At 36.5% G+C, this 15,399-nt stretch overlaps 1 protein-coding gene across 3 annotated transcripts in view; it reads left to right on the top strand.

Annotated features, from left to right (window-relative positions):
• LGSN (lengsin, lens protein with glutamine synthetase domain) overlaps positions 1 to 15,399 on the top strand; it is a 71,395-nt gene that overhangs the window by 50,341 nt on the left and 5,655 nt on the right. For 2 of the 3 annotated variants that reach the window (XM_074861797.1, XM_074861799.1), the window contains exon 2: positions 4,317 to 5,307. In XM_074861797.1, coding sequence (XP_074717898.1) covers positions 4,317 to 5,307 — 991 coding nt within the window. Of the gene's footprint in view, positions 1 to 4,232; positions 5,308 to 15,399 lie in introns of those variants that run through there. The other variant, XM_074861798.1, reaches the window with a different exon arrangement.

The raw sequence follows: 15,399 nt of genomic DNA, 5'->3' as shown, positions 1-15,399 counted from the left end.
ATTTTCACCTGTGCTTCACACACCAGAAATCTCAGCACTTATTATTCCTCCCAAAGGCAACACTTCACATTTCCAAATACTCTCATCTTGTGGATTGGAGGGTTTACAGATGAATTACCTTTTGGCAGTGCTGTATTTCATGATATACTTAATGTTCCACTTCAGAGCTTGTACAAAGCCTAAAAGTGAACACAAACTGATTGAGAAGAACTGCTTTAGATGTATGTTTTCTGTGTATCTACCAGCTGTAGAAGCCTGATGGCATGCCAAAAGTGACATGTAATTGTGTTAAGTAGAGCAAGCAATTTCACCTGCACAGTGCTGAAATGTTTGCTTGGTGATACTGTTCTCTATTCTCTCCTCTTCCTACCTGCATGGTGCCCTAATAACACTGCTGTAGTGCACAAGTGTAGCTCTTATGCTTGTTGATAGTCACAGACTCTTGTGTACTTGAAGTGACACAGTACGTATCTAGTGAAGACGGGCACAGCTGTTATTTGTATGAGCTGAGATTATTCACAATGGGAAATGAAGTCTGATCCACCCCTACTCTTCCTGCCTATTGTAGGACTTGTACTGGTTCACCTCTACCGAAAAGCCCAGTGCAAAGGGGATTGGTGTTCTAGCGTGAGTTGAAGCACTGGGGCAAGAAGTCTTGATGAAAATCAGAACTTGGGGAAGTACCAATACATATCAATGACAAGTAACATCAGATACATCTTTAGAAAGAAAAATCTAAATCTCAGATTTGTTGTATAATGTGGCCCGCACTATTTATATTTTGGACCTAATCCTTCTGGCAGGAATATTTGAATCACCACACGAGTGTTTACTTGCTAAGAAAGAGAAGCAAATTTTTAAACTTCAAGACCTCTGACTTAGAGTGACAGTAAATATTTGAAAACAAGCAAACAAAAATTGAATGATGCTGAAACAAATGTTGGCTAAAAGAACTTTCAAGTATCTTTAGTATCCTCTGTTACTGTTGCCACACAACAACAAAAACCTAGGAACATTCAACAATGATATAAAAAAATAATCAGAACTTTTGTCATAATGATGTAAAAAAATAATCAGAACTTTTGCCATATTAATGCCATGACTGTTTTTTTTTTTTCCTTTCAGCACAGCAGGACACACAGTTCCATGAAATTAATTCATGATCTGTATCCATCTCACTTGCACTGTAACTCTTTCAAGCTGATATTTTACTTAATCATCCCTGTCTTCTGTAGGAAATACTTGTAGAAATAAAAAATTAAACAGATAATTTGTAAGTCCTGTTTCCTGAGTGCCCAGGTACTAGGCCTTTTCTGATGGTAGACACCACATAAACTACAAGACAAGTAGGGCTGGGTCATAACTCATGCATATGACTGTCTTTAATATGAAGAGATGCTGTATTTGTACCTTGCAAAAAAATCTAGCCCTGTTTAATTCACTGCAGAAAATACAGTGAATGATTTGTAAAAGAAAGTCCATAAATGTCTGAGTTTATTCAGAAATGAAGAGTCATTCTCCTGCACAAAGTCACAGTGTGCCTTGTGCTGAGGATCTTTAGTAATGCATAGGTTGTTCTCTCTATGAATGTAAGTTTTGTTTACTTGGAGGTAAAAATGATCACTGTTTTTGTTTAAGAGCAATGGGTGCAGTATCTCTTTCAGGTCTATGACCAAAATGCAGTACCATAATCTCAAATTCTTAATGGAAAATAATCCCTTTGCAGACTACTGCAGATGCATTATTAGAGTTTTATTGCAAATGAGTATTTTCATTGACAAATTTACAATGATCAGTCCTTATCCTGCTCATCTTTATTCAGAAGGAATTTGTTTTGGTAAGGATTGTAATGTGGAGATGGCATTGTGTTCATGAAACCATTTAGAATGGCTAATTATGTGAACAAGCAGTTTTCTGACTTATTGCTTTTGATACATGAACTAGTCTTTGACATCAAGTATACAGGTGTTCTAAAAAAGGATGTGTTCATCTTTCCTTGTCATTTTACTGAACATTTTTCAGAGATCTACAATAGGGACAACAAGTAAAATCTTAGTTTAACATTAAAATTTTCAATGGCTATCTTTGAGCACAGAGAGGGGGAGTACGTTATAAAGCAGAAATTCAGGTCATGTTATGATTATATAACTGGTTTCAAGATATTAAAAAGAAACAAGAGAATTCTGAAAACTTCATAAAGTGGAGATCAGGATATTTTAATGATGGCAACCTCTTCTTTCTCTCAAAAAATAATTTTATACATCTAGAAATTCAATTTGAATCCTATGTTATTTAAAAATTATTTGTTTTTTCCATTTGGCAGATACCGGTTCCTCCACCACCTTCATTCACTTGCATATTACTAGTGGAGGTGTCAAAATTGTCCATTATAATTCTCCATTATGAGCAGTTTTTGTCTGCTTCATTATTCAGGAAAGTTCCTTCATTATATTTGTATCCATAATGATGCAGAGCTGTAGGAATTAGCGCTATTCTACATGGGTGAATGTGTAGAGGTATCAGCAACACACCCAGATTTATTTTATGGGGTACTATAGGGTGTATTATGGGAATAAATCAATGCCTTCAGATGAAGAAATGGGTTCATTAAAAACTGAGTGCTAAAGCTGGGGTAAGCAAGGATTTCTGTTGTGAATGAGCCAGTAACAGTGTTTGATTGTGAGTGGGCATCACAAGCACATCCCTGTCAAGATATGTGCATGGGAGTTTCAGGCACAGAGTGGCTTATTCTCCCTGTAGAGCTGGTGGCCAGCTGCCTTCCACACTCACCGCAATGCCCCAGCAATCTTCCAGAGTAGCTGTAAATACAGCATGTCACAGAAATTTAGAGCAAGGGGGAGAGGGGAAGGGAATATTTCTGTGAGCTCTGTGTTAGGAGAGAAGTCATAAGTCTTTTTTGACTAGATAGTGATGGAAAATAGCGTAATGAGAAAATGGGGAAAATAGGGAGGAATAATATAGAAAAAGGGAGGTGTTAATAACCTCTATGTAGGCCGTGTAACTGTTTCCTTCCACATGCACATCAGACGCTGCTGTCTTTTCTTCTACATGCTTTTATCTGCCAACAGGAATATCTTTTGCCTTATCCCGACTGGCATTCACTTTGCTTTTGTGCAGATTCCTACTTCTGGAAATTCAGAAATTGGAGAGAGTGCAGATTATTCCTTTGTGGAAAAGGTAAAGAATGGTTTTGTTCAGAGGATATCTCTTGATTTCCCAGTGTTTTTACAGGTGTTAATTCCAGCCCAACTCAAGCAAACCAAGGACTGTTGGTTAAACTATGAGTCTTAAATACATGCTCATAAGCAACATAACAGTTTGTGATTGGCTATGGAATGATTTATGTTTTGGTGAAACCATATTACGGAACCTTTTTTAAGACATTGTGAGATGGAGAATTCAATCCATACCTTGATAGTTTGTGAAATAATTAATCACCCACAATATTAAAATCTCTGTAATTTTTAAAATTTGAATGTATCTGGTTTTGATTTCCTGTCCTTTTCCCTGTCACCATCAGATTAATCACAATTGTGGTAGGATCAGGATACTTAGGAGGGACAATGATCCAGACACTTCTTGATATTCTTTGGGATAATGCAAACAGATTAATTTTTGTATCTCCTATATGCACCTTCTCCACATGTTTACATCCATTTTAAAATCTGCTCCCAGCACTACAATGTAAACCATATCAATGCCACATACAAAAGTAAACATAATCTTCTGTTTCTTTCCTGTTTACACATTCAAATATGGGTTTGTCCTTTTGACCACTGCCCTGGAAGTTCAGTTATTTAGCCAAATTAGATCCTAAAATTCATTTAAAGCTGTTTATTTTCAGGTTTCACTCCCCATACTTATAAGGATTGCCAGTGTTCTGTTTCAGGGTAATACATTTCCTTTATAAATACAAATGCTTTTAATATAAGAAAGAATATACTTAAATATAACTATTATAATACTTTTTTTTCACATTTAAAGGGCGCATGTTTGACAAATGATGTCACACAGTGTACAATGTCTTATATGTTAATCTACTAAATCTCTTAAAAAACTATATTATGAAGGCACTTTCACCAATTTTATTCTAAAACATAAGAAAAATAATTTAGTGAGAATTTTAAAAATCAAAATAGCAGAATTTGAGGGTCAGTAAGTGTCCACAGAGACCTCCATCATCAAGAAGTAATGGAAATGCTACAAGGTAAATGCAGCTGGTGGTAGTACTCCATTGCCATGTTCTGTTTCATTCATGCATGTTATTTGGTTGTATATTTTATTGCTGGTTACAGAACACATCTGAAAGTGACAATGATGAAGTTGATGGCAACAATATATGTGGTTTCAGAAAGAAAAAGGGAGTCAAAGGTCCTACAAAGTACATTCCTCCTTTAGAAAATGAGAAGATGGAGCTGTCCCACACCTCAAAAATCCCAGATCCTTGTCCCCTTCAAGGAACCACTGGTTACTCACAACCACCATCAAACCAATCTCTTCAAAACCTGACTAGCTTTCCTCCAGTACAAAAAGACAGAGGGAGTCGTGACAGTTCCCGTACTGGCAGTGACATGAAAGAAGACATGTCTGGAGAAACACAAGCAATCCAGGAAAATTCTGACACTGGGAAAAGAATTATAGGAAAAATGCAAGAAGAAATAGATACAGCAGCTAAAACAGAGCAGCCCATGGGTGTGCAGCCCACGAGGAGCATCAGGAAAGCTGGGTGCACAGAGGCAGCACGCAGAGGAGAGGGAAGTGAGAAGGAAGAGAGTAAGCCAAAAGAACAGGGTAGGATGGAAGATGTCAAGTTTCATGTGACAAAGACGGGCTCCCTAGGCAGTGCTGTAACCACACAAGGAAGTGGTACTGCAGAGTCCTTCACAGGGGCACCTGACATTTCTAAACGAAGTCTGAGAGAGTTGAAAAACCTGCTGAGTGAAGGCCCGCTACCTGCTCATGGGCCCAGCTACAGTGGCAAGGCAGGTGGCACTTTCTCTCAGAAAAATTCAAAGCCCCGGGAGAAAACAGCTGACAAGCAGGGCCGACCCTTCGAGACTTTTAGTCCCCATTTTGGAGAGGAGAATCGAAAGTACCACAGCTTCCACAAGGAGGGAGTGGGGCAGCAGAGCAAGCCTCTCCTGGTTCTCAGTGCTGCCGGGTCTGATCAGCAGCAACCAGAGGGAAGCGACATGGATCAACTTATCCTGGGACTACCAGCAGCTTCTACACATGCAGAAAGCACACCTCCTGAGATTCAGTTTGACTCCTCTGCAGGCCACGCCGGTAAGGATATTTAAACATCACTCGCTGTCCTGTTAAAGAGAATGCTCCTGTTGTTTTGTGGGCTTTTGTTAAGCTGCAAACTCTAGTCAGAGCTAGTGCATGAGAGAGTTGACACCTGTGGTTTCTGTATGGTCAGGATGGATCAGAAGTTGTGCTCTACATCAATACTGGGGTTTTTTTAAAGGCATTTATGAAGCCCAGCTGCCTGCCAAAAACTGCCACGCACAAGTGGTCATGTCTTTTTCACTAAAACTGAAATATTTCCTCATTTAAACTGAGCTCAGGCATCATTTCCCAAAGGTCTGCTAAACACTGCAAAGCTCTGATGGCATCTGGGCTTCTTAAAATTTCCTTTTTGTTAACATTTCCAGCAGTGGAAATTGCTCCCATGTAGGGAAGATGTTTTCAATTATCTGTCCTGTGAGAGGACTGGAATGCAAAAACATCTCGTATAAACTATAAGGGAAGAAAAGCAAATGAGGCAGAAAACTTCCACTTCATGCTGTTCAATAAGTCTATTTTGGAAGTGTTTATAGAGCCAATTAATTGCTACTAATAGGCTGTGATTTCTTTGAAACTGTAAAACCTATGCTTCTGGGCTAGCTGGATCAGCAAACTGAAAGCTACTATTAGCTATGTAATGTAACAGGCTTGAGCAGTTCATTGTTTTGTGCCTATTCCAGGAAGCACACAAACAACATTTTGACAGCTGAATAGATATCAGATTAATAAATTTCCAGAAGCAACAGATTCAGATCATATTATCAGCTTTTCAGGATAGATATCTTACCCTCTGACTTATCTCGCTGATACAAGAAATATGAAGCTCTTCACTGACAAAATACTTTGTCTATCATTAATTATGCAATAAAACATAATAACAGCAATTACATTTTTACAACAATATTAAGTTATTCTGCTCTTTTTAAAGTGTCCTTTCAGATGGGTAGAAATATTGCTATACATACTCTGAAAACAGACAATTTGAATTTATCAAATGTTGTTAGCTACAGCAGGATTTCTCAATAGACATATTGTGTTACCCAGTTTGAACAAGTCTAAAAAAGACATCCATGAACATTGCCAGTGATAACTCAGAGCACTGCATGAGAAATATAAAGCTTTGAAAAGATACTTTGTGCTCAAACCACTTTCTATTCATGTCTATTAGAATAAAGAGGTTAGAGGATTATTTCTCAGCCTACACTTGATGCTGTTCATTTTCCAGATTACATTGTTTTTCATATTGCTGAAAGGCTAGCAAAATGCATTGTAAAATTTAGATTACTACTGTTTTCTCACTGTCTGCAAAACCAGCAAATAGATTTTAAAATATAAGAATAATTATTCTTTGTCATAACACCATTTACAAGCTACAGGGAACTGATGAAATTAATTGTACACTCCACAGGGAGATTTCAACCCAATTTTAGGCACTTAAAGTGTAGTGGCTAATCCAAGTTTATTACCTAGTCAGTAGAGAATTTTATCATCAAAGAGGTATTAAGGGTTGATGAGAAATTGACCTCTGGATGTGGGCATCTCTTTCCACTCAATGGGAAGAGGTCCCATGATGGTTAGTTTAGATTATTTGCCTAACTCTGAAATCCCTAAAGCTACCTGGGGTTAATCCTGTCTGTATCACTGGAAATAACAATTATTGTAAGAGAACTATAGATGAGAACTAACTATGAAGGGAGGTGGGGGAAAACTGTTTTGTCTCATCATCCAGAAGTTCTGGAATCTCATGAGCTTTGCACTCCATTTGGCTTTGACCAAACAAATTGTAGGGGTCCATTTGTGTTTCCACTGGTAAATGGAATGCACAGAAATAGTTTCTGCTTAATTAGAAATGTATGTGTTTGTTTGAAATTTAATTTTCATTGAATACATTCAGTAGCTTAACTGAAGAGAAGAAAGTTTTGCATAAAATTCTGCACTCTTTAATGAGATTTTGCATAAACAGCATTTGATTGCTGCAGGTGATAATTTCTTAAGATTGATAAGATGAAATCCTAAATATTTTAGTTTTATGACTAAAATATTACCTTAAATATTTTAGTTACCAGAGTGCCTGAAGTCTCGTATCTAAACATATCATGATACTGAGTAGATCTGAAATTCAAGCTCTTGTATTTTTCAAGTTTTCGAATATTTGACCTTGGTCAAATCAGAAATCTTGATCCAAAATGTTTGAAAAAATTACAAGAGGTTGTATTTCAGATCTACTCAGTGTCAAGATATGACCAAAGCAGGAATATACCTTATTGTTCTAAAAGTACACAGTTAAGGGACAATCTCTAGAGGTCAGCAGTAGAAAGGCAAAGACATGTAGCTGAGCTTTAGAGATTCAGTGTGATTCAGAGGATTGAAATACAGTCATGCTAGTTATGTCGTTAACATCTCTCTAAAATGATAAATCCATATATTTTTTCCAAAATTCTGATTGGAAATTGTGGAAATATTACTGCCTGTGCATTTTGTCCACTGCTTGTTAGGTCTTTTGTAAAAGAAATTTTTGGACATGGGAAAAAAAATAATGGAAAAGAGACAGACATGCAAGATATTTGGGTCAGTATGAAAAATATTACTTGGACAGTGTCAGTGAAACTGGAGCTAAAGTTAAAGCTAAAGATATTTTAATCTAATTCATCACCATGGAAAGATAGAAACTAAAACATGCAGCTAATTAGTCAAATGTACTGACTGCAATAACATGAATTTAGTAATTTTATTTGCATAAGTATCTATATATTATAATGATGTGCACTTCTGAATATTGGTATGTAGTCATTGATAATCAGGTCCTTCTTAAGCTGTTCAGAGTCTGCATTCTTGGGAGGGAGTCTTCCAAACAGTACAAATTCAGATGAAATTTCATGTATGTAACATATAACACTTCATAGTATGTACATGCATACATACGAATGCATGCATGTACTATATGTATAGTTTATATAGCATATAACATAAGTGTATATTGACCTCTCTGTACTCAGAGCTTATCACATGCTGTTCTGCACACTACTAAATTGGAGTATTTATACAATGATAGCCAGAGAAGAGGCCAAAGGAAAGAACTTTATTCGAGCAATGTGAAGTTCCCAAGGATCATGATACACCATGCTGTCGGGTTTCTCTTTGTCACAGAGAGATATGAGCTGTCAAAGCCAGGGACTGCAGCTGGTTTCAGCAGCCACCTGCACTGCATATGGTCAGAGGGACCTGCAGAGCCTGGTGCCACCACACAGGTTTAGGAGCAATCCCTCTTCTGAACCTTGTGAGACAAGAGCACTTCCAAGCAGCTGTAGGTGGGCAGCACACTGGAATCAAGCTGTGACCTGAGGCTTCAAATTCCCTTTGTATGTCTTGGCCTGTAGCTGGGATAAAAAAGTTTGTTAAAAGCTATTTGAGTGCAGACTGCAGAGCTGGGCCCCCAGAAAGCTGAGCAGCTCCAGGAGCAGGTCATCTCAACAGAGCTCATCTTCTTGAGTATACATCAAGTGAGGCCATGTAAACATGACCAGCACAGGATCAGGAACTGTTGGAGGGAGAGGGAAATTTCTGAAGAAAGAAAATATGTCTTATCTATAGCTGGAATCAGTAGCTACCTAGTGACTGTTGAAATTTCGAATGCACAGAAAAAGAAGGTTGGAACGCTCCAAGAATCACATGAAATGTTACGCAGGTGCTGACCCCAAAGACTAAGTTCTTTTGCTAAGTTACTGTTTTAAAGAAAAACATATCAAGTAGCTGCTAACAGGCTATATTTCATGTTTAAGAGTTCAACATATTTCATTAGTCCTACAAGCAATTCTCTTTTCTATTATGATGAATAACCTCATGTTGTCACTCTTAACTTGTTTAAAACTCTTATTTTTAGTAATAAGGCAGTCACAAATTATGATACCTACTATTTAGGGGCAGAATTATGAAAAGAAGTCTTCAACAAAACAAACAAACAAACAAACAAACAAGTAGTCTAGGCTTTTTGCTCCATTGAAATTAAAAAGTTTGTCCACACACTTTTAACAAAATTTGAACTCTCCCTGTGGTTTCACTGTGCTCTGTGCTCACTTGGAAGCGGCACATTTGTCCTCACTAATTCTGATCAGGAAGTCAAGTCAGTGGTGAGGAAATAGAAATGGATACTCTTCTGGAGCTGTGAGTGGACAATCAGGAGATATAAGTGGACATAGGAGAGGTACGTAAATTGCTGCTCCAGGTACTTCATATTCACTGCCTTCACAGAATAACCACGTCTGACTGTGAGGATTACTTAAGACTGTGTTTTTCACTTGCTACTCTTCTCTGCTTTGTGTTTTACATAATCTGTGCTGTTCTTGCATCTCTCCTAAAGTGAAAAAACAAAGCCATACTGTTTCTTCATGGTCCTTCCTCATGCCCTACCTGCAGTTCAATAAATTTTTTCTGTTTCTTTTTCTACATTTTGAACTCAAGTTGAACATAGCAGGGCTGAAGCTCAGCTCCTTTCTAAACCTTCTTGATTGCCCTTATTTTCTCTTGAACAAACCATCATGTTTTCTGACTATTTGTTTCCTTTTCCCTCTGAACTGAGCTATATACAACTTGCTATTTTTTTTTTTACCTCAGAAGCTCTAAGTAGCTATTTTTCTTTAAAGCAAACCAAAACTCTTAAATCCTTTATCTTCCATACCAATAGCTGAAATCTTCCTGCTCTGTGACTGTACAGTTTTCCATTTTTCCCGTCAATCTATACAAAACAAAAATGTTCAGACAGCACTTCCAGCCTATCTTTCTAATCTATTTTGACTCCTTTCGGGTGAGATCCAACTCATCTGTCTCTGGTGCCTGTAGTAAGCTAGTTGTCCTGTGACTTTGTGAAAGAAAGACGTGTATTCAAACAGCAATTCTTCCCACCCATTGGAGATGCTTATTTTCCTTCTAGTAATAGTGAAAGGTTGACAAAATATTTAGTTTAGAACTAATCTAAGTGAAATGCATTCTCTGGTTAATTTCTCTGCCAGCCTCTTCTCCTCTACAACATATTCAAGAAGAGTTTAGTCTTTACCTTCAATACTGTGCAAAATCTTCTCTTCCCTAAATAACCTTGCTTCCCATTTAATGTGGCATTCTTACTCATTCTCACTTTGTTGTTTTTTTTTTTGTTTGTTTGTTTGTTTGTTTGTTTTTAATTAGGTCAAACATTTTCAGACCAGAACGGGTTACCTGGTTTACAATAGTGTATACCTCAGTTCATGCAACTTTGTTCAGTGATTTCTTCCTTAAATCCAAACTTTCTGTTTGAGTTTGAAGAAAGACATGTTACTGTTGATCCATCATATTTAGAATTATTAGTTAGGTAGTTCCAGTGGGTGTTATTCACCTTAATTTTTTTTCAGACTCCTGAATACTTTGTTTTCAAATTCTCTTACCTAGGTGGAATATTTTCTAACCTTTCTATAAAACTGTGATATTTTTCTTACTAAATACAAAAGAACTATTTTTATAAAACACCCTGGAAGATAGGAAAATATGGGTGATTTATCTTTCATCTATTGAGAAATAAAATCTTATTTTGTATTCAATTCTTGATGATGTATCTCCTCTGAGAAGCTGTGTCATGTTGTTGTCATACAGTTTGGACGGAATAATTCATGGATGATTGAAGCTGTTCATTAGTCTCTAAATTAGCTATAAATCTCACAAAAAAGAGCTGAGCTTCTCCATGGCCATATCCGTAAAAAAACCTACTTCACACTTAAGATTAAAAAAGAAAGCAGACTATCAAGAGACAAAGAAATGGATGGAAAAAACATTGAAAATATCAATATCAAACAGATCAGGGAAATATTTTTACTGTCTCTCATGCTTTGATAAGTTTCTGGTATGCTTACATATTTATTCCCCTGTTAGGGGTTTTGTGGGGGAGCAAAAATACGAGGTAGGAAACAACTTTTTTATGTACTTTACTGCAGAAATCAAATACTTTACTGATCTATCAGTAAACATTTTTAGCAAAACATTTTTTGGGTGAAAAAGAAATGTAAATTACATAATGTCTTCAACTTAAAATGCTTATGAGCACTATTCACATCAATAGTACTATTGAAATGTAACCCAGTACTCATGTCTATTTACCATGTTAAAAACCAAATGGGAATAGAAAAAAGAGGCTTTAAATACTAGCAATAAGCATGGTGTCTAGCATAGGAAAAGCTGTCATCTGAAGCTTGAGAAACAGAGGCTGTTAATGTTTCAAGACAAGCATGAGAACAGTAAGTAACGTGCTGTACAAACCAAGTAGAGAAATACACAAATGCACAAACCAGGGTCCTGTAAAGAACAGATGTATTTAAATTAGTACTGACAGGAGTTTCCATAGGATTTACAAGAGTGTAGATGTGTGATTGCCCTGTGGCACTCATTGCTAGTGGATATCATCAGCACAAGGTATCTGTTTTTATAAAGGGGATCAATATTCACATAGATTTTCAGACCACCCAGTGTTAGATTTCTAAGAGTAAAGAAGAAATTAAGACAAATTTGGGTATTAACCCTCCTGCTCCTAACCACAAGACCACCTTTTTAGTGAGGAACTGCAAAACCCATTCTCTTTAGATGAATTATTTTGCAAAAAACACCTTGCCTTTCCTGTTAATAGCTGGTGCCAAAGACAGCTCTAGAGTGACGAAACGCTGCCTTGACTGGCATAGCAATTCTTATGCTTGCCAGGGTTTTTATTTCCCTACCTCTCTGAGACAGTAACAGGTGTCACAATGTGCCACAGAGCACAGGGACATGTGCGTGTGACTCAGGCATGCCCAGACCCCATCTGATGGGGCAGGAGGAGGGTGCACGCCAGCTGCGTGGCTACAGCAGGCTGTATCAGGAGGGAGCACATCTGACACAGTTGGTGCTGCTGGAGAGGCAGTGGGAGGAAGACACTGGGAGAGGACTGATGGAAACGTTTCCTTCTCTGGTGCATGATTTGTATCTGGAGACTACCTGCTGGTGTCTGCTCTTATTGCCTTACGTTACATTGGTGGTTGTGTTTCTCAGTGAAGAGTTTCCAATATTACTACATTTGTTATGTCAGCCTGTTCCTGTCATTTTCAAGTCCTCTGGAAACATGTAGCATGTTCTTTTTGTTTCATCAGGTTGACAGTCACCTCTTATAGAGCTGAGAAATTGCTTGCTTTAGATGCAGTGTGATTTAATAAGGGACCACGGGAAAGGATTTCTTTGAACAAGCAGATAATGACAGATTGATCTGGGACATGTGCACTTTCTTCTGTTATGGCACTTTTCTGTTGCTGAGAAGATAAAGCTGATATTAGCTATTTGCCCTAGCCTGATGTCAGCTGCTCTCAGCAATATGAATGATTTCAATATTAATAATCTAAGAATGGCATCATTCTTATGCTAGAAATAATAATATAATTTGTATAATTTGTAGATTTTTTGGGTAATATTTCCATTTTTTTTAATTAATATTTTTAAATATGTGAAGATAATTTGTTTATATTTGTAGATATTTTGGACTAATTACAAAAGAAACATGAGTAATACTAATTGTTTCTCAGTGGTAATTTAAATGGGAAATGCAGATAAAACCATAGAAAACCAAACATTAAGTGCTTTTCTGTGTACTACTGATTTGATATAGATATCTAAGGATTCGCGTGTACTTTATTTGTATGCTTTAAGAAAGACATACAGTCTTTGATTTTTAAAATGAAAATCTGAATAAAAATCTGAGTATCTTGTGAAATTTACATATGTGTTTCCATAAGCAGATTTTCTGAAATGAAAATAGAGATGCCATTATTACTAGAGGCCCAGAGAGCTAGGGAAGCAGTTATACTCAGAAACACAATCCTCCCTCATAAGAATGTAAAACTTGTAGACTATGTATCTAAATTTGCTAGACCTGTCTAATACTTATTTATTAGCTACCTTATCTCCAGTAACTAATGTTCTGGATAATGACTACAAACTGGGAAAAGACAGAGTACTCAGTTCTCTACTATACTTTTCCAAACTTTAGTCATCGTTGGCTTCAGGGACTTAGTTTGCTAGTGATTTATTCAGCGGCTTCGAAGAAAATATATTTTGGGACCTGTGCTGGAGAAAAGTAAGTAGTCTCAGTAGTTATTCACTAAATATTATTTAAAAAACAAATCCCCTTTCATATTTCCAAAATCAGTCAGAGATATTAAGTCATGATGGTATTTTTTAATCTATTATATAATTTACAGAAACTTATTATTTTAATAGGAAAGATAATCTGCAAATGGTATAAAAGATGAACTGCCTCTAAAAAGTACGTGAAAGCTGTGAGAGTGTTTCTATTGATTCTAACAGATTTTGGATAAAGGCTATTGTAAATTAATAAGTATCTGTGTTTTGACTAGTGGACTGTCTAGAGTGGTATATAGCCTAATTTTAGACTAATACTAGACCAATAAATACTAGACTAATATACAAATTTTAGGCTCATAATTTAAAAAGATCTATCATTAATCATAAGTCCAACTGGAGAAGACAAATTCTTGTTTCTTTAGTTAATAATTTTTACTTGCTTAATGTTCTTTAAAACATCATTTTATAGGAATTTTCTGTTAATTTTTATTATTTTGTATAATTTAATTATGTAATTATACATTTATTCAAATAACTTTAGCCTGAAGACAACAGATATATAAAATTTGGAAAATTACCTACCATTGGTAGATGTTTAAATTAAGCATATTTGTAGTTTTACTTTTTTAAATTAATTCATACATCATTAATATAAATGCATATCACATTTGTGTTTTTCTTAGATAATGATTTTATATCATTTATGTCTCTTATGAATAATGACTTAAAGAATTACTTGGGTCAGAGTTAAAGTTGTTTTTCATGAATTATGTTTTTATCTGAAAAATGTTTGTTCAGTAGATGTAAATTTACCAGGCAACATTTCAGGACATTATAAGAAATACTTGCAAAATTTACATCAAAAGTTGACAATATTCTGATGTCAATGGTTGCCAGTCAAACTTTACTCTGAATAATATGAAGACATAAAAATTTCCGTGTGACATTCCTTGTCTACCACCTTTGCACAGGAAATTAAACACGTGTAGAATAAGGGTTTGAGCACTTCTTTTACAAAACCAGGTCCCTGGAGTTGAAGAAAACGCTACTCGCTTTAATCTGTAGGAAGATTTTCAGAATCTTTTAAAATTCTGTTAATCTAATAAATAACTACAGTTTATTAGCTGTTAATAAACTTCTAATTGATGATCAGGTTCATAAAGAGGTCAAATCTGTTAAATGTCAGTAAACATGAATGTTGTAAAACAACGTTACAGGATGACTGAAGTGGTATTCAGATAACTATTACTTGGATGACATACACAAGACAAGACCAGTTTACATATCCTCCCTGCTCTCTGTTTTGTTTTGGCAGCATCTGTAACAGTGTGAGTGTTACACAAAATATTTAAACAGGACTTCCTTTTTAAATGTACATCTTTTAAAGGACATAGTGCCCTAGTGTTTATAGAAGACAGTGGAAAAAAGCTAATTCCATAAGCAGCTTACAGCTGAAGCAGACCAAAGGGAAAGATGTCATAAGAAGTGCATGTGACAAAATTATTTTTTTCTTGCTTCTACCTTTTTGATTTTTACTGTTTTCCTACAGACCTGTATTTACTTAAAATTTTGTCCTGTGCTTTCACCTGTCATTCCTCAGGGAGCACTGTTACTACTTAACCTCTTCTTACTTTATGACCTAAAGTATCCTTGTCACCCCCTTGCCATCTGAAGCTGGAGGATACTCCAGTAATATTCAGAGGCTCCAAGAAGTTTATGACTGTGGATGAGTCTTCTGCCTTCTCAAGGAGTAATCAGACGGCCTTGTGCTGGGCTATCCGGAGAGCCTCCTTACAGTCTCACAGCTGGCAGTCTTACTTGCCCCAAAGGAGAGGTCAAGAAGATGTGTTTTTGCCTGCTGGCTACTGCTAAAGAATATCTACTCTAGTCTGGGTAGTTTGGTACCGGAGAGATTGGGAGGGCTCCCACCAGCCTTCGTAGTGCCTCAGCATGAAGCTTTTAATT

The sequence above is a fragment of the Strix uralensis genome, chromosome 3, assembly GCF_047716275.1.
Source record: "Strix uralensis isolate ZFMK-TIS-50842 chromosome 3, bStrUra1, whole genome shotgun sequence".
NCBI classification, from domain to species: Eukaryota; Metazoa; Chordata; class Aves; order Strigiformes; family Strigidae; genus Strix; species Strix uralensis.
The sequence above is the reverse complement of the archived record's forward strand: the minus strand, read 5'-3'. Positions and strand labels throughout refer to the sequence as shown.